The 24910-nt window shown below is 44.7% G+C and overlaps 1 protein-coding gene across 2 annotated transcripts in view; it reads right to left on the bottom strand.

Moving 5' to 3' along the window:
• The window catches only part of CCB4 (cofactor assembly of complex C), a 28400-nt gene extending 5400 nt beyond the window's left edge, over nucleotides 1-23000 (bottom strand). Inside the window, exons 1-2 of one of the 2 annotated variants that reach the window (XM_087669410.1) lie at nucleotides 22713-23000; nucleotides 21631-21768 (exon numbers count right to left, since the gene is read on the bottom strand). In XM_087669410.1, coding sequence (XP_087525536.1) covers nucleotides 21631-21768 — 138 coding nt within the window. In that variant the 5' untranslated portion in view covers nucleotides 22713-23000. Of the gene's footprint in view, nucleotides 1-21630; nucleotides 21825-22712 lie in introns of both variants that reach the window. The other variant, XM_087669409.1, reaches the window with a different exon arrangement.
• Nucleotides 23001-24910: the final 1910 nt, after the last annotated feature.

Genomic DNA, 24910 nt, shown 5'->3' with positions numbered 1-24910 from the left:
TCTTCCAGACTTATACTGGACCTTAACTATCCAGTCTTGACTCACTAGACATTCCTGTCCGTTTCACATACTGGCCATGCAACTCAGGCGTTTAGATTTCAAGAGAGATCTTTCCAAAAAGAAAAACCAAATAAAGTATGTAATAAAGAAATCAACAAAAAGGTAATAGTTGTCACAATCTTGTGACATACCTCCCTCTCGAGATCGCAAACGTCCTCGTTTGCATGAATGTCATACATGCTTCCAGCTAACCCTGTGAACTTATACTTGGCAGCACATGTACAACATATACATGCTATCAGTCAACATTGTGAACTGAACACACTATTAACACATGTATATTCTAACTGTGAAACATGGCAGACTATCATCATGTGACTCCACATCACTGTTTCCAGATATAGTGGCCGGTATACCACAATGATATCCCCATAGTGGCAGATTCTCATTTGACGGGTCCACATCACTCTGACTAGAGATCTAGTGGCCGGTACATCAAAATGATATCCCCACTGAGTCAATTCACAGAATACATGCCCGATCGAGTAACCATTGTTACAACATGTATTCAATTCAATAGAAGTAAAAATTGTATTCTTGCAAGCAATACTTACTTCTTTAGCACTGAGAAAACCATATGGACAGTCCGCAGCAATATTTCTCTATCTGCTCGGTCAATGGCACAACCCTGTAAGAAGTGACTAGAAGTAAAGCCTCCCAAAACTTCTTGTTATAGTCTTCCAGATCCTCGCATTTAGATGCATCCAAATTGTGCCAAGCTGACATAACATCAATCTCAAATTCATTGGTCAACCAAGCAGAAGCAAATACTTGCTTAAAGTAAGTCCAAGTGGCAGGAGCCTGTCCTTGCATCAACAGTGTACTCCACCACTGACTAGCATTGTCTTTAAGAAAAGTGGCAGCTTTCCGAACCTTAGAAGGCTTTGTAAAGTTCCCTCCTGCAAATGCGGCATCAAACTGCTGTAAGAAAGAGAGAGCCTTAGTCCTATCTTCAAATCCTCGAAAGATGTTAAACTGTACGGCTGCACCACCTTCCTTGTATGGCTTTGGCTTCTCATGAGCCATCAAGGGATCCGTAGGATATGCCTAAAAAATAGGAACACTAACAGGTGGCATAGGAGTTGTCGGACCACTGACTACAGGGCTTGTAGACACAAAACTTGCTGATTTTGATAACCAGCCATACCAAAAGTGCCCTGTGGCATGCCAAAACTGCCCTGAACACCCTGAAATCCAAGCTGCATGCCTATATTACCATACATGGGGTTTGGCATAAAACCTTGTGTACCCCCAAACACTGTTCCTGATACATACATCTAGTTTCCAAGCGCATAACCAGCCATACTCTGAAATACAGATCCACCTCCAAAGTACCCAGGATGTACAGAGGTCGGTGGGAAAACCTGTGGTAAAGCCTAAAAACTGTTTCCCTGTCCATTTAAACCAACATTTGGCTGCTGTAAAGTGGCGAGGTGAACTGGCAATGCCTGTGTAACTAGCGTTTCAGCCACCTGTTCCTGGACAGTCGGAACCAATCTTGGAGTCTTCATTGACTCCACAAGCCGTCTTGGTGTTTCCACTGAATCTGCAGCATGCTTACCCTTATCCTAGACCTCTACTGGATCCAAAATCTTTGCAAATTGCCCAACTTGCTGTAAAGGAAGGGAAGGCTGCAAAAATGCCAAAAACCTTGGATTCTACATCACTTGAGTAAACATACTGACAGCAGCAACTAATTGAGTCTTGAAAATGTCTTCATCCATAGAAGAAGCCGTAAGAACTTGTGGCTCAACCATAACAGGAGGAGTAACAAACTGTGGAGGTCTAGAAGACTCTCCCGCCTCATGAACAACAGGGATCTCCTATGATGTAGACGCTTCCTCTCTGGTGTCTTCCTTTCTATCAGCCATAATGCACAATTCTCTGTCTTACACCCAAACAAACCCTGGCTCACTCTTTAGGGAAAAAGTGATCCGATCCCAGCAATGGAACCATGTAACCGGCCTGTTCACTGGGAAGGCGGTAGTGTACAACCAAAATAAATAAATGCTTTCACCCAATTTAACAGTCGCCCACTTTACCTGAACTTAAGGACACAGAATCAAGAAGAAAAACAGGAAGCTAGAATGCTCCTGTTGCAACACATACACCTTGTTGGCCCCTAAGTTAGGCGCCCCTTGTGGTATTTCTTTATTTTTAAAAAGAGAAAGTACAATAGGCTGTCTTTCACCTATTCTGGGTGAAATTTGACAGCATAACAATACAATTATTGACCCAAATCAAGTTGACCAGGAGGGGAAACTCTGCCCAAGTCTGAAACTTCTGGTTGGAGTGCAGAATTGACCATTTCAGCCTGCTGTATTTACTGGTTCAGACCTGTTCTGACACCTGTTTACAACTCATACTGTTCCCTGTACTGTTCAGCCCACTGTAATTACTGGTTCAGACCTGTTCTGAAACCTGTTTTCAGCTCATACTGCTCCCTGCACTGTCCTGCATCATCTGGGCCAAGTGCCCCTTGACACTAACATCAATTAGGCTCTGAATTAACCTCTGAATAGTCCAAAAACAGTACTGATTCAGTGCTGTTTCAGACACTTACTTGGTGAGGTTACCACCCTCACCTGTCCCTGGTGGGACAGCATACAACTGCTCCTGTTCCTGGAGAAAGGAGCCTCTTGCCTCATGCAAAAACAGCATATTCCCACACAACTGTACCTGAATCAGAAGAAAGGCCCTTGATTCTGCAGCATAACCATATTGTCAGGGAGAGAAAAAGAGAGAGTAGGAAGCAAGCTCAGCTCTCTGTGCATCATTGACAAGGAAGACCAGCTCTCAAGAGCTCTCCATCTGCAGCAATCCATCTCCCTTTCACAAAAAATGAGCCCCCCATGCATTGAAACTCGTTTTTGTGCTGCCCTCTCTCTCTCTTTTGGGAATTTATGCCCAAATTGTGACACATGGCATACATGTAACAATTTTCCTGTTTAAACCTTTCGGTCTAAAATTCTCCATCCTCGGTTCAAAATTTGACCTCGGCACAGACCAGAGGATTAATCCTCGTACAAAAACGAAGATAATGACGCGAACAGATTCTGGGGTCCAAAAATAGTAACTCCCTAAATTTTAGGAGTTGCTTCCATTGCATCCCCACTGGTCTTCTAACCATCTTTGCAAACTATGGCTACATTCAAATTTGCAATGTAGCTCAACTGAAAGTGAATTTCCACTGATGACCCCACATGGACTAATCTCTTGAAGATTTGTCCATCTTCACTTTGAACTAGTCTCTTCCAGGCTAGTTTTTCAACACACTTGTCCATATACACTTTCACAAGTCTCTTCCAGGCTTGTCAATCTACAGTGCCATCAGTCTCTTCCAGACTTATACTGGACCTTAACTGTCCAATCTTGACTCACTAGACATTCCTGTCCGTTTCACATACTGGCCATGCAACTCGGGCGTTTAGATTTCAAGAGGGATCTTTCCAAAAAGAAAAACCAAATAAAGTATGTAATAAAGAAATCAACAAAAAGGTAATAGTTGTCACAGTCTTGTGACAGGGTCTCTTGTGTCACCAAAGCTCCAATAGCAATAGCCCCAAACATCTTTGATCCTCAAACTCCATAATCCAACTTAGAGTTTCAAAACCCTCTTGGAAAGAGGCAATGGTACCACCCTTTGATCTCATAGTACAATATACATTGATAGATGTAGTGCTCCTCAGACTCAAACCTCTAGTCCACATAGTTGGCACATGTTCTTTGGGGGCATATTCTCAAATCTCCTTGTCTCAATATGAAGACATTTCGTGCTTTCTTTTTTCTTTTTTCTTTTTTCTTGTTATTTTTGGGTTTTATTTTTGTTGATGGGGAGGGGGGGATGTTTGTTTGGATTGTTAGAGTTAGGGAAATGAAATGATAAATTAACGCCTGCTAAAGGCCAAAATGACCTATGAGACCGTGAGTTACAATCATTTGTATGACGATACTATTGTCTTAAGGAAACAACAAATGTAAATGTATATAAACAATACAAGAAAGCTAAAAACTATATGAGAATGCTAAAAAAAAGAGAACTCTAGCTAGCAAAGAATGCTCTAGTTGATACAATCTCATAGGGATATACAAGGCCTAGCTATAGCCTAAGCAATAGTCTCCTCTATCCTTATACGAATGTGCCGCCAACATTTGTATGGGGATCTAGGACATCTTGGAAACCCTCATGTATGTAGATTGTGGTGGTGTTAAAGTTTCTTCGATGATCCTCCCCTATGTGGACTGAGGCATTGACTACTCTCAAGCTTCTTGTGTGTATGTGTGTGTGTGTGTGTGTGTGTGTGTGTGTGTGTGTGTGTGTGAGAGAGAGAGAGAGAGAGAAAGAAAGACCTATTAAAGTCTGCAAAAGGCAAAAGAGGCCTTTGAGACCTAAGAAAAAGAGGGGGGGGGGTGCGCGGGCGCAAGGGGGCGGGGATTGTCAGGGGGGTTGTGGTGGGTGGGTGATGTGTGGGTGGTGTTAAGCTAAATTACCATTAGCATTCATCAAACAGCCCCAAAACTACACTCAATTAATGAATTTTAACCATTCTTTTAAACTGAAAGCGGTTCAAGAGAGTTTCAATGTCCCACATATAAAGCCTAATTTGGGAGACCCAAAACTTTCTATAAATAGATAGCCTGCCCTCCCATTCAGCCAATCTTGTTTTTGCAAGTTTTAGGTGATTTAGCTTTGCTCCCCACATCCCTTCATGGAGGACATCTCAGCCAAGGCTGCCCAACATTGTCTCCATCCATCTAGCACGTGTTCCTAGTCTCCACCTCACAGTCCACATCTTCCACTGCTGTGTTTACTACATTTGCTGCATTGTCTACAATTGGTGACCTGTTCTAATGCTGCGTTTGTGACCTTCTACTACTGTATAAACTACCACATCATCATACCTACATTTTTTCTGCCATCAGCCTGCCACCTCATCAAACCTACATTTTTTGCTGCCATAAACCTGTAACGTCATCACCAACCTACTGTAATTGCAATTTTCTCTCTCCTCTCCCTGTCCAACAACATCATCCTTGCTGCATTTGTATAAATGAATGAGAGAATGCACAGAATGCTCAAGGCCAAAGCTATCCAACAACGAGTGGCTCTTGTGGGAGTGGGCTAAGGAAAGTGTTGATGGGTCATCCAACAGAGGCGGATCCTAAGTGCGAGTCAGAGCAAAGGCTGATGAAGAAAAGTGTTGAAAACATAAAAACAACATGTTGTAGATGCAAATAAAAATCGGGCCAATGCTGGAAATGGAAGAGCAACAAGCTAGAAACCAGAACACAGCAATCTCTCCCGGACAGCTAGTGGAGGAGGGCTGCTAGCCGAAACTTGCAAGACAAGGGATGGATTGAATATTGGGCAGCTTATCTATTTATAGATGTAGAAGGATCCTACCAAATTAGAGTTTTGCTTATGGGACACAAAAAATCTCTAGGACCGTGCACTATTTAATTAAACTTATGGAAAGGGATGGTTAGATCCACCACATCACAAAACAAACTGGCTATCTCAACCATGCGTGGATATTGGTGACGAAGGAAAATGCAAAAGTAGTATGTAGGTGTGGTGGTAAGGTGGTGAAAGAACCACCAATGGAAACAACTCACAGGATCTGCTCAAGGGTGCTTTGCACAATGAGATGCATAGAGTAATGCTACATGATAAGAATGCGCATGCAACAAGTGTCACTTGGACCATGAAGCTTATGGGAAAATTGTTTGCTTGCCAAAGCGCCCTTTTACAAAGATGATGATGATCATGAATGCAAAGGGGAGATGCAACAAGGAAGGGAAGCCAATGGCAAGGGATAAGCAGTGATCAACTTGAGATCTATGCAATCCCTGAGATTGCATAAATATATCAAATTTATGATACCATTCTCGTGGTGCCTATTTTAGCCATACGAACTCTTGTTGAGTTTACATACCATGTGCTCTTTCCCCTATGCAACAAAACACTCAAGCTGCTACATATAGATCTCCTCATGCGGATCACTATGTAAGAAAGTTGTTTTTACATCCATCCGTAAGAGTTCCATATCTTCAGATGCAACCAAGCCCAAAATGGTTCGCAAAGTAGTCATTTTGACTACAAGAGAAAAAATTTCATCAAAATCAATTCCATGTTCCTGTTAGATATGCTCAATGCCCCACCCTCATAAGGTGCCACCAATGATCCATGGTGCTTAGAGTTGTAAGGCCCCCATTATGAGGAGAAGCCATATGTGAGTCCGGATATTGGTTGAGTCCTAACTTGTATGTCAGATGAGGTCTATATCACCGGATGGCAAAAAGGTGACCGTAGTGGGTCTAATCTTTGGGTTAGACGGAGTAGTTAAGCTGGTAGCAACTCGAGGCACATTGCATCGAGTTGCAGGGTAAGGGAGTTAGCAAGGGCCCTAGACAGCGGTAGCCAACTAGTGGAGGTGCACATGGAAAGCCAACAAACACATGGGCACATGGAAGGTCAACAGACATGTACACATGGAAAGTCAACAGACACAGGTACATATGGAAGGTCATCCATCATGACTCCATTCACAAGCTATAAAAACTAAGCTCCTTCACAGCCATCAATCATCTATCTTTCACCCAGTCAGAGTTGTTTCAACTAGCCTTAAGCTCTTCACCTATCTTCTATCTAGATCCTCATCTAAACTTCACAATGGAAGTGCACAAATGGACAAAGCCATCTTTGTATCAGTTGTTTGGAGCTAAAGAATTTTTTTAAATTCTCCTCTTATCTGTTGTGTACTCTCTCTCTTTCTCAGATTCTATTTGCTGCACTGTGTAATTTTTTACATGGTATCAGAGCCTAGGGGGCTCTAGGGATCGAAGAGTGCGCAAGAGGCAAAGACTTCAACAGCAAAGAGGAACTATGTCGACTTCCGGAAGTGATTCTGGCGCATTAGGAAGAGGTGCAAGAGGTGGTACTGTTGTACCGGCTATTTAAATACTGAGGATTCATCCGCGAACCTTCAGCAAAGGCAAGTTAGATGATACAAACTACACTTTATGGAAGTTCAAAATTACAACTATCCTTGATTCTTATGAGCTTTTGGAGACTGTGCTGGGGAGTGACCCAGAACCACAGCCTACCCTTGACCCATCAAATTCTAGTGTGATGATTCCTCCGAATGCAAATCTTCTACGAGCTTGGAAACGAAGGAATGCAGATGCATTGTGATGTGCCTTAGTTATTACAAGCTCATCTAACATTGTTCTGACTTTGATTCAACATACAACCAAAGCATCAGAGGCTTGGAATGTACTGAGGAGTCAATATGAAATGCGAAACCAAACAAGGATTCAAAACTTAGAGAATCAACTAGCAGCGGAGAAGTTTACTAAAGGAGAGATAGCTGAAGCATTCATCACTCGGATTAAGAATCTACGCAACCAGATGGCTAGCGTTGGGATACAAAAGACTAGAGAGGAGCTAGCGAGGAGGTGTCTTCAGATTTGTCCACAAAAGTTTGATGGACTAGTAACTACCCTTAATACTCAAGTGAGACCTCAAGCTTTTGACTTTTGAGGAGTTTTGTGCATTATTAATGGAGGAGTTGAGGCTGAAAGCCCGAGAAGAAAGCAACAATGGAGATGTTACACTCTCTGCCAATGCAAACGGCAAAGGTGGTTCCTCCACCAAAAATGATGGTGACAAAAATAAAAAGAACAGTAAGAAGAAGTTTCAAGGAGAGTGCTTCTATTGCAAGAAAAGGCATGTAATCGCAAATTGTCGTGTCAAGAAGACTGATGAAAAGAATGGTACCCTTAAAAGTAAATGGAAAGAGACAGCCAATACGGCTGAAGTAGAGTTGGAGTTATTCATGGCAGCCATTGAGAAAGTGTGTTCCTCGGCACAAGAAGAATCTACCACTAACTCATGGGTGTTGGATAGTGGAGCCTCCCGTCACATGACCAACAAGAAAGATCTATACAGTTCTATGCAGTCTCTACAAGAATCCATCACTGTGACGGTTGGAAATGATGCAAAATGCCCTGCTGTGGGCACAGGTACTATTTCTTTTGTTGCTGCAAATGGTGAAGTCAAAAGGCTTTCAAATGTGTTGTATATTCCCAAAATTAGGAGAAATTTGTTATCAGTTGCTACCATAACTAATCTTAGTCATGAAGTGAGGTTCAAGAAGACAGGTGCAGAAATTCTCGACAGTGCTGGCAAAGTTATTGGCAAAGGAGAAAGAAGAAACAACCTATATGAGCTAAGTACTCTTACAACTACCGCTAGAGTGGACACAAGTAAGCTTTGGCATGAAAGGTTTGGACACATCGGATTTGCTGTGTTGAAGGAGATGCACAAGCAAGGCATGGTTGCTCACCTATTTGCAGTGACTGAATTAAAGGAACCATGTGAAGCTTGTATGATGGGTAAGCAATAGAGAAAGGCATTTCCACAGGAAAGCAAGAATAGAGCACAAGCTCCTTTAGAGTTGGTACATGCTGGCTTGCGCAGTAAGATGCCTACATAGGCCTTGGGGGGATCTTATTTTATGTTGATTGTCGATGACTACAGAGGAAGATGTGGATGTACTTCCTTCGCGATAAGGCTCAAGGCTCAAGCTTTTGGTAAGTTTAAAGAATGGCTAAAACTTGTTGAGAATGAAACATAAAAAAGTATGAAGAAATTTAGAACAGATGGTGGTGGTGAGTTCAACTCAAAGGAGTTTGAAGACTTTTGCAAGAGCAAAGGGATCAAGTGTCAATTGACGACGCCTCACACACCTCAGCAAAACGGTGTTGTGAAACGCAGGAATCACACCATTGTGGAGATGACAAGATACATGCTAAAGGGCAAGGGATTGCCTAACCATTTTTAGGTTGAAGCTAATAATATTGCAGTCTACATTCTAAATCGGAGCTACATAAAGGCTCTCAAGGGAAAAACTCCTCATGAGGCTTACACTGGTAAGAAACCATCTATCTTACATTTCAGAATTTTTGGATGTGAATGTTATACACCTATTCCAAATGAGAAAAGAAACAAGTTAAAACCAAAAAGCAGAAAATGTATCTTCTTGGGTTATAGTGATGAGCAGAAGGCTTACAAATTATATAACCAAGAGGCAAAGAAGATCATCGTGAGCCGTGGTATGGTGTTTAAGGAGTAGCCACATACAGTGGAGTAGGAGAAGGCAAGTTCTTTCACTTTATCATCAAACGAAGTAGTCCACTATGAATTTGTCCCAAGAGTTGTCCCTATCCTTAAGGAGGAGAAAGCATCATCTTCAAATGATGAGGAAAAAGTTCACCAACCTGACATCATCCCACCGGAAAAGCCATTGCCGTGTTGGGTGAAGCAGCTCTATGACCACAATAATCCTATGCCTACAGCTGTTGAGAAGAAGGCAAACAAACCAAGGAGATCTCAAAGAATAGAGGAGCAAAGGAGGGCTTCTACTCACATAGTCAATATGGCCTTGATGGTTGAGATTATGAGAGAAGTAAAGGAGCCAACCGACTTAGAATAAGCACTTGCAGATCCAGCATGGAAGGCACCTATGCAAGCCGAGTATGACAGCATAATGAAGAATGACACTTGGGAGCTAGTGGATTGGCCAACAAAGCGGAAGGGTGTTGGCACCAAGTGGATCTGGAAAGTAAAGTACAAGGCTAATGGTACCTTAGAAAAGTACAAAGCTAGACTGGTTGCACAGGGATTTTCACAAGTTGAAGGGTTTGATTTTCAAGAGTCATTTGCCCCAACTGCTAGAATGACCACTATTCACATAGTACTTGCAATGGCCGCCCATAAGCAGTGGCTAGTTTACCAAGTGGATGTTAAGTCGGTGTTCTTAAATGGTGACCTCAAGAAGGAGGTGTATGTGGCTCAACCACCAAGGTTTGAGGCCCCCCATTCTAAGAACAAAGTGTGTAAGCTGAAGAAAGCATTGTATGGGCTGAAACAAGCCCCCAGAGCATGGTACCAGCGGATAGATAAGTTCTTTTTAAACTTAAACTTCAAAAGATGTGCCTCAGATGCTAACTTGTATGTTTACAGGGATGGTGAAAAGTCTGTAGTGATTGTCCTATATATGGACGACCTTCTTATTACAGGTGACTATGAAGATATGATCAACCAAACTCGAAAGGCTTTGAGTTTTGAGTTTGAAATGATAGACTTAGGCTTGCTGCACTATTGTTTGGGGATTGAAGTCTGGCAAGAGTCAAAAAACATCTTTATCTGTCAGAAGAAGTATGCATGGGAGATCTTGAAGGCATTTGGCATAACCGAGTGCAAGGAAATAGCTATACCTAAGGAGATGAATGCAAAGTTATCCGTTGAGGATACATCAGCACTAGCAGACATTAGGAGGTACAGGAGGTTGGTCGACAGTTTGATCTACTTGTGTAACACCAGACGAGATATCCATTTTATTGTTGGTGTTTTGAGAAGGTTCTCAAACAAACCTCATGAGAGTCATTGGAAAGCTGGGATACAGGTGCTCAAATACTTGAAGGAAACTCTTGACTATGGTATCATATACAATTCCGAAACTTCTCTTGTGGAAAACTATAACTCACATTGGGCAAGAGATAGTGATTCCAGGAAGTCAACTTCTGGTTATTGTTTCTCTTTGGGTTCAAGAAAATTCTCCTAGATTAGTAAGAAGCAACTAATAGTGGCATTGTCTTCTACCGAAGTAGAGTACAAGGCAACCTATTTTGTTGTATGTGAAGCAGTATGGTTGAGAAGGATCTTATGGCATATGGGAATGCAGGATGAAGAACCAACTATGCTGAGATGTGACAATCAGAGTTGCATCGCCATTGCCAAAAATCCAATGTTTCATGTACGCACCAAACATATAGAGATACAGTATCACTATCTGTGTGATTTGATCGAGGATGAGATAGTGGAACTAGTCTACTGTCCAACAGAGGAGAATGGAGCAGATATCTTCACCAAAGCACTTAACGAATGATCTGCTTCAAGTTTATCTTCAGAGACTCGACATTGGGCTGAGGAGACATTGAGGGGGAGTGTTAGATATGCTCAATGCCCCATCCTCATAAGGTGCCACCAATGATCCATGGTGCTCAAAGTTGTAAGGCTCCCATTTATGGGGAGAAGCCATATGTGAGCCCAGATATTGGTTGAGTCCTGGCTTGTATATCAGATGAGGTCTATGTGACCAGATGGCAAAAAGGTGACCGTTGTGGATATAATCTTTGGGTTAAACGGAGTAGTTAAGCTAATAGCAACTCAAGGCACATTGCATCGAGTTGCGGGGTAAGGGAGTTAGCAAGGGCCCTAGCCAACGGTAAAGGGAATATTCCCTAGCCAACTAGTGGAGGTGCACATGAAAAGTCAACAAACACATGGATACATGGAAGGTCAACAGACACGTGCACATGGAAAGTCAACAGACACAGATGCATATGAAAGGTCATCCATCATGACCCCCTTCATAGGCTATAAAAGCTAAACCCCTTCACAGCCATCAATCATCTATCTTTCACCCGGTCTAAGTTGTTCCAACTAGCCTTAAGCTATTCACCTATCTTGTCTAGATCATCATCTAAGCTTCACAGTGGAAACACACGGGTGGACAGAGCCATCTTTGTATCAATTGTTCAGAGCTAAAGAATTTTTTTTAATTCTCCTCTTATCTGTTGTGTACTCTCTATCTCTTTCTCAGATTTTATTTGCTGCGCCATGTAATTTTTTATAGTTCTTGCTTGTACCCTTTAGCATTCAGCCGTGCTTTGTATCTTAGCAAAGAACCAGAAGTGACTTTCATTTTGTAAACCCATTTGCATGGTAGCAATTTCTGCCCTTTAGGCAAATGCACCAAATCCCAAGTGCCATTTTTCATGAGAGATTCCATCTCTAACAGCATAGCCTTATGCCATTTCTTGCTGTCTTTTTTGTACTTCCTTGAAGCATGACGGCTCACCACAATTTGTCAACATGACATACTCAGCCACATAATTTACACTAGGAACAAACCTATCTGGGTGTCTTTGCATTCTGGTCGACCTATAGACCCAATGATCAAGATTTGCTAGCTGTTAAACCTGCAAGTCTGCAATAACAACTTACTATTCTGTAGGTTCAGCATGCTATATAGCCGATTCTAGATGTTCCAAAGGCCATTTGTTCTTGCTGAAATTGTGGTACATCATGGGCAATATCTTGTTCATCATTTTCAGCATCATTCCCTGCATTTTCAAAGCCATTTACAGCAGATATTTGTTGCTATCCTATCAGTACATCTTCCTAGAATACAACCCTTCTCACTTCCTCAGTCTTTTCAGGTTGTTTGTACATGCGATCTTCTTGGAAGATAATATCATTGCTACACACATTTCTTTTTTCTTTTCGAGATCCCATAACCTATACCCCATTTCACCCTCATCACCATATCCTAGGAAAATACATTTGCAAGACTTTGGCTCAAGTTTGTTGCATTCTTCCTTCCAAGTGTGCACAAATGCCTCGCAGCCAAACACTCTCAAGTAAGCATACAAAGGTGGCTTGCCCGACCATGATTCTTGAGGGACTCTCCCCCCCGAGACTTGTTTATGACCGATTAATCAAGTATACGGCTGTCGTAATAGCCTCTGCCCAAAATCCACGAGGTAAAGTAGCATGTGACAGCATTGTACAAACCATGTCTTGAATGGTCCTTTGCAATACTATTTTGTGGATTATGAGGGGCGGTGAGCTTCCTTTTAATCCCTTTGCTGTCACAAAAGTCCTGAAAGGCTTTGGACATAAATTCCACATCATTGTCAAAGCAAAGATACTTTAATGTCCAGCTGGTCTGATTTTCAGCAAGTGCAATGAATTTTTTAAATTTATCCAAGGCCTCGTCTTTATGACGGATTGGATAAAACCATACTTTGCGTGTGCCATCATCAATAAAAGTAATGAAATACTTCTTCCCCCCTAGAGATAACCCTGGCATTTGATATATATCTAAATGTACCAACTCTAAGGGTGAAGAGTTTAGAGAGAGATTTTTTATGCGACGTTTCAGCATGCTTACCATAAATACAATGATCACATTGTTCAAAATTAACATACCTCAAATACGGCAAATAACCCAAACGAGAAAGCACTTTCATTCTAGTTTGACTCATGTGTTCCAACCGGCTATGCCAAAAAGAAACACTTGGCTGCTTGGTTATGGCGACTACATGGTCATGCACGCTAGATACATACAAAGGATACAAAGTATCACTTTTAGAGCCCTTCGCAACAATACGAGAGCCCTTAATAATTTTCCATTTGCTATCTCCAAAGGTGGTATGAGAGCCTTCATCATCTAGCTGCCCTCTGCTTATCAAGCTGAGGTACATGCCTCACATTATGCAAAACAAACACGGAGCCATGCGGACATTCCAATTTCACACTGCCAATACCTACAATTTGACATGCATAGTTATCTCCCAAGTGGACAGCACCACGTGCACCACCATTGTAGTCAAAAAACCACTCATGATGTGGTGTGACATGAAAAGACACACCTAAATCAAGTATCCAAGTGTACATGTCATCATCAAAATGTGCAATCGATGCATGGGCACTCAAAGAAGAAGCAAGGAGTACATCACCATCACTATCATTCTCATGAGTGACTACATTTACCTCCTCTATCTTCACACTGCTTTTCTTTACAAGTTGACTGTCCTTTTTCTCAAATTTTTTGCCTTCAATGTTTTTGCTTTTGCATTTCTCTTTCAATTGAAAACAGTCCCATTTGTAGTGCCCTTTCTTGCAACAATGATGACACCACATTTTTGCCATGAGACTTGTTGTGTGCTCTATTTTCAGAATTTCCCTTTTGCTAAAATCTGCCCCTAGTGTGCAATGCATTAGAAAACTTATTTGCTGAATTATTTTGCATGTTGAGCTCTTCCATCAGCAAAGAACTCTCCACATCAAAATATAACAACTAAGTATTTGAGTTACTCAAAGCTGTCGTGAAAGGATCCCAACTTTTAGGCAAAGTGCATAGCAAGAAAGTAGCCTTGAACTCATCATCAATGTGAAAATCCAAAGCAATCAGCTGACTGAAAATTAAGTTGAACTCATTCAAATGTATAGAAATGGCTATACCTTCCTTCATCCGAAGGTCCATCAACTTTTTCAGCCAATAAACCTTGCTAGTTGCACTTTTCCGAGCATACAATTCCGCAAGTCTTTGCCACATTTCATATGTAGAATTCTACCTCTGCGGGCACAACTCGTGAATTAGTGGAGAGCTCACCCTATGCCTCCATGAAGGGGGTCATTTACATGGTCCCCTGGTATAGCGGCTTCACAGTGGAGACATTTGCGCTCCATAACAGATTCCTCAGACATCCAATCACCTTACTTTTCCCAAACTGGTGGTAGAGTACCGCCAGTTAGTGGAAGACTTTGGATGGCTCTTTGGAACAGTCATTCCTGCCTCCTTTGCAGATGCAGTGACAGCTGCAAGAGTCCCAAAGATAGGAGTGGCCGTGAAAGACACAAAGGTTATACTAAAGTTCCTAGAGATTGAGGTAGGAGGTCACTCCTTTAGGCAACAGGTCATTGTGACTCAGCAACCAGGGTAGTGCCTGCGCTACCGTGACTTCGGGCATCAGGCAGCAAATTACATACGCTTAGGAGCCAAGGCAGCTCCATCGATAGGCCCGCAGGTAGATGCGGACGGCTTCACACAGGTCCAGAGACATTAGAGAGGGAGACGGCAGGGGAGGCCACAGCCAGCTCCAGAGACGTCACAGAGGGAGACAGCAGGGGAGGCCGTAGCCAACTCTTCAAACACAGCCTCGGCAGCAGGGACCAGAAGGGCGAGCGACGCCCCCTCGGGAGAGCACTCCGCAGCCCCCCCTTCCTGTCCCACCTACCAGCAGGACCGCAGTCCCCCACATCCACCATCCACGCCATAGACTACCTCACTTGAGATCCCACAATCCCCACACCCCACCCCCCCCCCTCCACCTCCCATGGATCCCCCATTGACCCTGGCCCACAGCCCCCCCCTTCCAGGGCCACTAGTCCCCCTCCCCCACACCTACCACGTACCTCCGACCACCCCACCATCCCTCAATCTTCTTCCCCCCCACCACCTCCCCTGCCGAGCACCCCCCCAATCCGCACTTGGTACAGGTGATCTTCCCCAAACCCACCCGCCCCCCCCTCCCACAGGAGGAGATGAGCCACACATGCCTACATCCTCCTCACACCAGTAATTTTGCCCTCCCCACACAGCCACCAGCTCATCTGCCTCTACCGCCCGTCACACTTTCCCGAGACAGGTGCAGCTGTTACCACAGGAATTCTTCCATAGTGGCCCATGGTCCTACCTGAGAGTTGCGGAGCGCGGAGAGTTCCCACTACCTCTAGAGGTGGGGATCTTCGTGGTTCGTAAGTCCAGGAGGGGCAAGGTCCATCTATTGGCACCACCGGATGGACCAAACTACGCCTTCTTCCTTCAGTCCTCTCACTCAGGGGATTGGATGACGACACAAATAGAGGAGAAGGTAAAGAGTCAAGTGGCAGACCACATCTCCCAGTGGATGGGAGAAGAAGGACTAGCACTGTTTGCACAACAGTGGCCAGGCTACATGATGGACATTAATTGGTGGGCTGGTGTCGAGATCCCATACTTGAGCATTATCTTTCGAGCCCCTCCACATTGGAGAGCTCCAATGGATGTGATTGAGTAGCCCCTGCCCCAAGCAGCCCGTTTCTACCAGTGTACAGAGTCACGATTCTCAGCATGGCTGATAGATACATTGGTAGTACCACCTGGAGCATCCATTACCCCTATGGTCGGCTCAAGGGCCACCATGGGGGACTAGAGCTTGCCGTTCAGGCCTTCGACAAAGCGTACTTGCAAGCCCCATAGTTCCTCCTCCTCATTATCAGCTTCCACACCAAAGAGATGCCTGTTCGGTCAATCACAGGTTTCCCCACGAGTTTACACCTCGCATCCTGGAATGTGAATAGTCCCCACTACAGTGGGGCACGTGGTTCCAGGAAGTTGATTGTTCGACAGGAGTTGCAACCGGCCCTTACGAGACAGATAGACACCCTACTTCTGCAGGAGCACAAGCTCACCCCTGCCCAGGCCCATCGGGTAGGGAAAGTTCTCCTAGGCAGGTCATACATCTACTAGGAATACGCCATCAGTACCCACGACAGAAGTGAAGGTGTATGCACCTCTATTGGCCCAAGCCTTACCGCCTGCGTACGAGATCATGGGGCGATTATGGCAAGGAGGGTTCTATGGATCAAGTTGGATATTAGGGACTCGTGCCTCGAAGTCCTCAATGTCTATGCCACCGCTGAGGTCAGGGCGGCACGCAGCAGGTTCTGGGTGGAGATTGTAGCAAGACTCCCAGAGGTGAACTCCTGGATTGTTGGAGGAGACTTCAACAACCTGGAAGCCTTAGAGAACCAGCAGGGTAGAGGCAAAAACTACCACGGCATGGCTAGGGAGGAGTAGGAGGCATGGGAGGTCTTCCTACTGGTAGCAAGAGCTCCCAATGCTTGGAGAGACCTAACTTTCCACAGGAGGAAAAGGTCATTGGACTTCTCATGGGGATACAGGCAGCTAGGCGGAGTCTTGCTGGAGCGGTTGGACAAGTTCTTTATGGGAGAATGGGGATGCTCTCGTAGAGACCAGATCGGGCAATTGGCCAGCACCACTCTGTCCCGGTCCTGACACTTGATCCCCCAGAATCTTCACTAGGTACATGATCCTGTCGGATCCCGGAACCAATCTACAGGAGAGAGGAGGTGAAGAGACAGATTAAGCAGATTTAGACTAGGGAGTGGAGTAGCAGGGACCGGATCGTAGAGGAGGTTGCAAAGGTCCTAGCCGAGTCGAGCAGTATCTACCAAGAGGTAGCCCTACAGGCCAAGCAACAATGTTGGGAGGAGGAGAGAGCACTCCGGCGGGACCTAGCAACTACACAGAGATTATCACAAGAGACACCAGGGGATCCCATCCTCCACACACAGGAGGTGCGCGCAGGAGCAGCCGTCGCCGGTCTAGAGGACACATGCTCGAAGTTCTCATTCCGCACCTCAGCAACCTTCTGGGCGCGAAAGGGGGACACGATGTGCAAGTTGGAGCTATCCACCGATCACCCTATTGCCAGTTGCCTATAAGGCACTAGCAAAGATGATTGGTAGGCAACTCTGCCCTGTGCTTCCAGACATCATTCATGACACACAGACAGGCTTTGTCTAGGATAGGAGCATCCTAGACACAATGTCTTTGCCTTCTTTGAGGCGACAGAGTGGGCCCAGCACAGTGGTCACGGATTGGTTGTACTACTCCTAGATTTTGAGAAAGCCTATGATAGGGTGGACTGGGACTTCTTGGAGGGCACCATGGAGAGGTTGGGCTTTCCCCAGGCATGGATCCATGGGGTCTCTACACTCTACAGATCGGCTACCAGTAGGGTTCTCATAGGTAGCACGAGAGGGGAGGAGTTTCAACTGGAGAGATCGGTACGGCAAGGCTGCCCACTGGCCCCGTATTTGTTCCTACTCTTTGCAGAGGCGATGTCTCACTTCCTCAGATCATGTGTGAGTGGATTACACGGCCTCCGATTTCCAGTGAGAGAGGAGACAAAGCTGTTAGAAGTATGTAGATGATACAACACTTTACATAGAGGACGATGAGTTGATGATGGAGAGAGTGAGACTAGCTCTCGAGTGTTCTGTACTGCAACATGAGTGAAAATCAACTGGCGGAAGTCAGTTGGTTTCCTTACAGACCCGGACTCTAGTATGGAGTGGAACATCCACTTGGGATTTAGATGGGTGTGTAGAGGGCAGACCATTCTCTACCTAGGGTTCTAGGTGGGACTCAATATCACCCCCGCCCAGCAGTTTCTCCCAGTCCTCGACTCTATTTGGAGGAAGCTGACCTATTGGAGTACTGCTCATCTCTCCCTAGCGGGCTGAACCCTGATAGTCAACCAAGTCCTCCTAGCGACGGCTTGGTACATCGCCTCATGTTGTTGCTTCTCCTCGTCTTGTGTTGCTCAGCTTCGCCGCCTTGTGCGGAATTTCCTTTGGGCTGGATCGGACGGTTCCAAGGACTCTCGTGCCAAGGTGGCGCGGGCGACCATCATCCGGCATCGGTCAGAGGGAGGGCTTGGGATCATTGACCCAGAGTACCAAAGTATGGCCCTTTTGGGCAAGCTTGTAGTCTGCAGTCTCACACTAGGAGGGCAGACTTGGAAGGTCCTATTGTAGGAGGGTCTCCAAGAGTGCAAACCAAGGCTTGGTGGGGATTGGAGATCGTCCTTCAGATGGATCTTCACGACGGCCAAGCTCACACCCCCCAGATTCCCCTTCCTACGTAGCTTACTTCGTGTGTGGCAGGGCCTCCGTAAGGCCCTAATTCAAAGAACCCCAAGTTGCCAAGAGGAGATAGACCGTCAGCCGGTGATCCGGAACCCCCAGGTCAGAGATCAAGAGGGGGTACAAATCGGCGAGCGCCCCCACATCTAATGGGCTGGTTGGGAGGCCGGCCTAGCTCACATCATCAAGACTTGGCAGGAGGTGTACAGATTGATGGATGAGGAGGTGTTGTAGCGGGCATCAGGTTGCCAGAGAGGAGTCGAGTTGAGGAGAAGAAAGATTAACACAGCAATACCTCAGGAGTGGCTTGGGACCCGCCGCTACGAGAGCCGGTAGAGCTCAGGGAGGAATGGGCTGCTAAGTTTTCACCGACAGGTATCCCCCTACATATGGCAGGTAGAGTGGGCGGCGCCCCGCATGGGACCTTCATCGTTCACGAGGGGGGGCGTCTAGCCCTTGATAGAGGGCAGTAAGATGAAGGGATAGTTGTCCTTCCGTGGAGGAGGATTCGGGTGGTGGGCCTTCAGGGGAAGACATGGCAATTGGACCCCTATATTTTCTGGGTGGAGCTCCGGGAGTGGCGCCTCTCAATTTGGGAGGGAAGACCACTTGATGAGCTGGAGTGGATCCAAGAGAGTGGCTATGGCTGGCCATGGCGGTCGCCAAGAAGCCACCGAGGTTCCTGGAGTACATAGCCAGGATTGGCAGACACGTGATGATGCAGGAGGACATGGGCTAGGCGCCATCGCATAGTAGGTTGTACTGGGCGGAGCACAAGCATCACGGATGCTTTCCGACGGACTTTCTGGCATCGCATATGGGACAGCTGGAGACTGAGGAGGGTATCGTACTTCGTATGGCTGGTGGCACATGGAGACTTGGCGGTAGGGAGTTGGTTAGCCCAGACGAAAGGATGGAAGATGTAAACACTACACACAACAGCTTCTAAAAACTCCAAAGCACTGCCTCTGGTCGTGTGAGGCAATGCAGCTAGTGTGGAGAGGAGCATGCCGCATCCTCCGCCGCATTAGCACCCAGCCTTGGATGTATCTCATGGGGAGCTTTCTGTTGGCAAGCAGTCAGCCAGGGTCATCACCTTCTATATGAGGCTGGGATGTAGGATACGATCTTCCTTGGTCATGCGCAATAGCCGGCTTGGAGGCTCTACCCATCCGCAGGTATTGGAGCCCACGGTAGACCGCTCTGAGGTATAGGAGATCATAGGAAGTTTCACTAGATGGCATATCTGGAAGGCGAGGTGTCAGGAGGTTTTTGGGGGAGAGAGACTTTCTGTACATGCGACTTTGGCTAAGCTCTGGACCTCCATCATCCACTCCCTTCACGGCTGATGGGACCAAGTGCAGGGCGAGTCTCGAGCTTATCAAGAGCTCTGTCTTCACTTCATGCACACTTGGGGCTATTAGGACTTGTTTTTCGTGATGCACGCAAGCAACCCCAAATGGCGATACACCCCTCCCCCCCCCCCCACCCCCTCCATGGCTTCTTGCCCCCAGCAGGAGCACTTCTTTGTATTCAAGGTTTTTTCTCAAGTAATATAATTAGCCACATTTTATTTGCAAAAAAAAAAAAAAGACTCGGTGGCAGCTACTAAAGGAGATGGTATAGAAAGCGCATGTATAGAAGCAGAAAAACTCAACCAAATTAAGTTGGTAGTAGATGGGCAGCTCCAATGGCGGCAAATTGATGCTATTAGTAGGATGGGAACAAATGCAATCTACCTGATGATGAATGGCAGCTCTAGGATGTCCACACCAACAATTGGCCATGGAGGGCAGCAACTAGTTAAAGATGGTAGCCATTAAAGGGGGAAGATTGAGGATGCAAGGGATACCATTGACCTAGCATGCTCTCTATTTATAGAGATTACAAAAGTGGGTGTCTGTGTGTGTGTGTGTGTGTGTGTGTGTGTGTGTGTGTGTGGGAGACGGAGAGAGCACTTACTCATGGGCAATGGTAAGGTTGCAGGCAGATGAGGTCAGGCAGGCTGCAGCGGTCTGGCACATGCAAAATTTGGCTCGCTTTTTGTGCATGCCACATGGACACAGCAGCCCAAAAGTATGGGGCAAATAGGACACTTTTCATGAGGAATTTTTGAAAACATTACCTTAAAAAGGACACCCACATCTGAAATCCCAAGAATTGCTACATTTTGGCTTTTCTCATGCTTGCATAGCTGCCTGGTCCTTTTCCTTATCTTTTGGCATCAACCTTGGTGGTTTGGTTGCATGAGGACACTCTCCCTCAGCCTGCTCCTGGAAGAGAGTGACTATTGGACAGCCCTCTGCTCCTTCAGCATGCATTAATCACATCCAGCATTCGTTCATTCACCGATTTTCTACATTGATTCATTCTCTTCTTCTTCATTTGCAGTCTTGTTTGAGTTCATTATGTTCCTTGTGTTTGTACAATCTCTGTTCTCTCTGCAAATCCTAGTGTATCCTATGTCCTCACATCTTCTAGTTTGTTTCAAGGGTGGCTTCCCCTTCTGCATTTTCAGGACTACAAAGCTGCCAGTATACAAAAAACTGATGCATTTTAGCCTCCAGCTGCCACATTTTACTTTTGGCTCCATTTGCCTGCTGCCTTAAGATTATGCTGGAGCAGACCTGTCTTCAACACAGAATTGCTTTTGAGGTGAAATGCATGTTGTTTGCAGCTCCAGCAATCGGTGGCCCAACTCTGTACCTAGTAAATGTTCAAAACTTAAGTGGTCCTACCTTTGTACCAAGCAAATTCAAGTTTGAGACTGAGTTGCTTCTAACTGCACAACAGATATGCCACTTTCAGCTATTTGATTATTTTGGTGGCATTTGAGATTAGGTGGGGCTGAACTCATTTCCATACTGCTATTAGTTAGCCACCAGTAAGAGGTATGAAATCAAATCGCCAACGCGTAGAGCCTTAGCCACAAAATCCATAAGAGCTTGCATACACAGAGCAATGGCACCTGAAAGTCGCTACCTTGCTTTCATCTTCAAGGTACAAGTTTTTCCCAAGAACTTTGGTTCTTTAATGTCGCATATTATTATCACAATAAGCAATATCATTTGCATCATTTATTTCCTACTGAGCGACAGGAGATGTTCTCCTTAGACTATTTATCAACATAGTCCACATTTGGAATATGAAAGCGTGTCCTTGAATTGAATGAACTTTCAAAGACAAAAAACTTGAGACCTCAATGGCACAGGTTTACTTACATGGTTGGAATTAATTCTACAGACTGATATAACATTGCGCTTCTTCCTTTTCTGGGTAGAAGAAAGTTCAAAAGAAGGTCGTGATTTATTGTCTGTTATGCCCACAATACATGGAAGAAGATATAAACAGCTGGCCATCTGTCCATTAAAAAAGTGAATTTTTGGTTTACTCTTCCACCAAAATGATGTTTAGCCTGCAATTAAAAAAAGCCTCACTTTAAGGGGGCCCTGTTTCAAAATTTGAAAGACAGCCTGAAACATGCAAATAGCAACATCGAAAATGCTAATCACACGTGACTTTGGAATCAAATCATTATTTTACTTTGGATAAACACAATTTTCCTGGGAGAAAAGTCATATAAATTATAAATGTGCAGAGTGGCTGAATACTAATGAGTGCAGCCACACAAGCTCAAAAGCAGTCATGAAAAAGATCATACTGAGATCTATCCAATCCTCAAGTGACAAGGCTGTCAAAGAGGGACTGGTGGTGCAGAGATGATTAGAAGTGTAGCCATCGTTTTCCCATTGGTAGCAAGATAGGAAAGTTTGATAGGGCTTACATCTGACAGGGAAAGATCCATTCAAAGTACCACATCTATGACAAGTAGCACGGGCAATACTTCTGTAAGCTAACATGGAATCCAAGAGAACAACACCAAGCATGGATCTCCGTTAAAAAGCCACTCCTTAAGTGGGGCTTTACTGGCCCAAATTTCCGAAAATCGTTCTACGCACTTAACAAGAGAGTCCAAAAGCTGCCAAACGAAATGTACATGTTCAGCTATCCAAGGCTTTGGATGCAAGATAGATGGCTATCATGTTAGAAAGAGAGTAATGTATAGCACTAGATGAATTGCTCTGATAGTGGGATATCTTCATTGTCAAACTGGAAACCAGCTGAAGAGGCTTAATCCTACTCCGAAGCAAGTTCCGAAGAGGCCTACAGATATGACTGAGGCCATGCATCCTTTGAGCTAAAGGGGAAGTCCTAACTTTACCCTGAGGATTGCGAAGCAATCGACTGAGTGGACAAGGAATTCAGACGAAATCTCTGAAGAAATTGAGGCAAATCGACTTACACAAAACAGAAGCACAGCAGGGAGCACACTGGAGTCGATGAAGTGCGACAGGCCGGCTATAAAATGTGCAGATGGAGGAGGATTCCACGTCTTTAGCCTGTCGGATTCGACGCCCTAGCCGCTTCGCCCTCCTCGTTCGCCGCCGCCGCCGCCGCCGCACAGCTCCGCTGCTGCGACGATGCCCGAAATCGCTTTTGAGGGAGAGAGGCACGCGAACGCGTGCTCGCGTGCGTTCGAATCCTGCGTCTCGCTTCTCCCACGACGCAATCAGTTTGAGTCTAATTAGATAGCGTTAGATTAGATAGATACTCTTCAGATGACGATGGTCTTAAACGCGAAATGATCTTGTATATTAATCGAATATCAGAGCTCCCATCTATTCTTGTAATCAAGGTCCATGACGCGCGAAATGATCTTGTATTAATCGAATATCAGGGCTTCCATCTATGTTTGTAATCAAGGGCCACCCAAACCCTCCCTCTCGAATTTTACAAGTGGTCCAATTACAATATCCATGATTGTGATCCACCAAGTAAGTAGAGCCATGATCAACTTCTTATATCATAAATCATATAACGTGTCGTCCAGTTGCTTGCGACAAATGGAACCCCCCACCTTGGATTGATTACACCATTCCATTACTGATGCCAGGAGGCAAATTCCACGATGGATTCCGTGGTTATATTTATTGACCAGAGCTCATACACTAGGTGGATTCCTTGTGCAAGAAGTTGACGAGGACGTCTGTCATTTTCGGGCATCGAATTAATTTAGTGTGCACGTGGGTCATTCCACAACAGGTGATTCTATAAAAATACATGTTCAATTAATAGACGTTTATGAGTTTAGAGTGCGCACTCGAATTAAATTAAGGTTAGGACAGAGTTCCATCCTATTTAATTATTTTGTAGCTGAAAACTGCTAGGTATTCACTTTTGTTGGGTTTTATCTAATTATTTTCTAACAATTGTAAATGCTTCAGTTGTTGACGTATAGAGCATGCGGCGATGGCATTGGGTAGCATCGACAGGCAATGACATGAATCCAAATGCCTAGAAGAATTGACATTTTTTATGGGCATGTGCCTTATCACTAAAGGCGTAGCGCCAATATTAATTTATTAAGTGTGCTTATTTATTAAAGTGCTTAACAAAACATTTATTATCTACCACTTGGGCTAATGGTTCTTCGCTTTAAATAATGGTTTTGATTTTGATTGGTTCATAAATCATTCGTGTGAAGTTAATGAATCCATACATCTATGGTAGCACACCATGAACATCACTCCTCCCATGGAAATCGTGGATGGCATGGTTTCACTAAGTGTTGACTACACACATCAAAAATACATCCACCACAATAACTATTTTGCCCCAACAGTACACAATGAGATTGAGAGAGCATGATACAACATTGGGTATAATCTCCCTCCATGCATAAGTGAGCACCTTCCTCATGTATGCATTTAGTGTATTCCTATTGGAGATCAATGCTCCACCCCTTGTGCAAATATGCAAGTGATTTCTAGCTCTATCTTTGTGAGCCCCCTATATGAGGAGAAGGCGTTAATGAGCAGAACAATCACCTAGTAAGTCTCGAGTTTAATATTGGATGATGGCCAAGTGTGGTGAGCTAGCTAGATACAAACCATTGTGGGGGTTGGCACATAGCCAACCCCCCAGCCTAGCTACATGCATGTGTAGAGTCATCACTACACTAGATCCTTATTTGGACTTGTTGCAATGCAACTTTTCCCACTAGCCTTCTAGAGGGAGGTGTGGAGACCTTCTTTGTGAGGCTCCAAGGGGCTCCTCCCCCCAAAACCCCCGACCCAAAGGGCTATTAATCTAATACCATGCATAATATATGGACCTATTGAAAATACATTCGGTGGTCAGTTTCGGACGCATGCTAAAATAAAAGCATGCATGCAATGCTCTATTTAGCATACTAGTATGTGGCCAGGTTTTATTTGCTATAGCCATGCTTTTCTGTGTATACAACCTTTACTCTCATCTCTTTCTTGAATGCTATCAAAGCTTCCTAAGAGAAGTATACGGCATGAAAGCATTAGCTGACAACTATAATCTTCAAAGTTTTTGATTCTCCATATTCTTTGATAATCACTTGCTTACAAATTTCCTATACTCTATTGTGTTCTATTTTCTTTCATAGTATTGGTGCATAGGCTTTGAGCA

Source organism: Lygodium microphyllum, chromosome 27 (genome assembly GCF_053477565.2).
Source record: "Lygodium microphyllum isolate KBCC chromosome 27, Lygodium_microphyllum_v1.1.10, whole genome shotgun sequence".
Taxonomy (NCBI): domain Eukaryota; kingdom Viridiplantae; phylum Streptophyta; class Polypodiopsida; order Schizaeales; family Lygodiaceae; genus Lygodium; species Lygodium microphyllum.
Note: the sequence above shows the minus strand (reverse complement) of the source record. Positions and strands in the feature narration are given on the sequence as shown.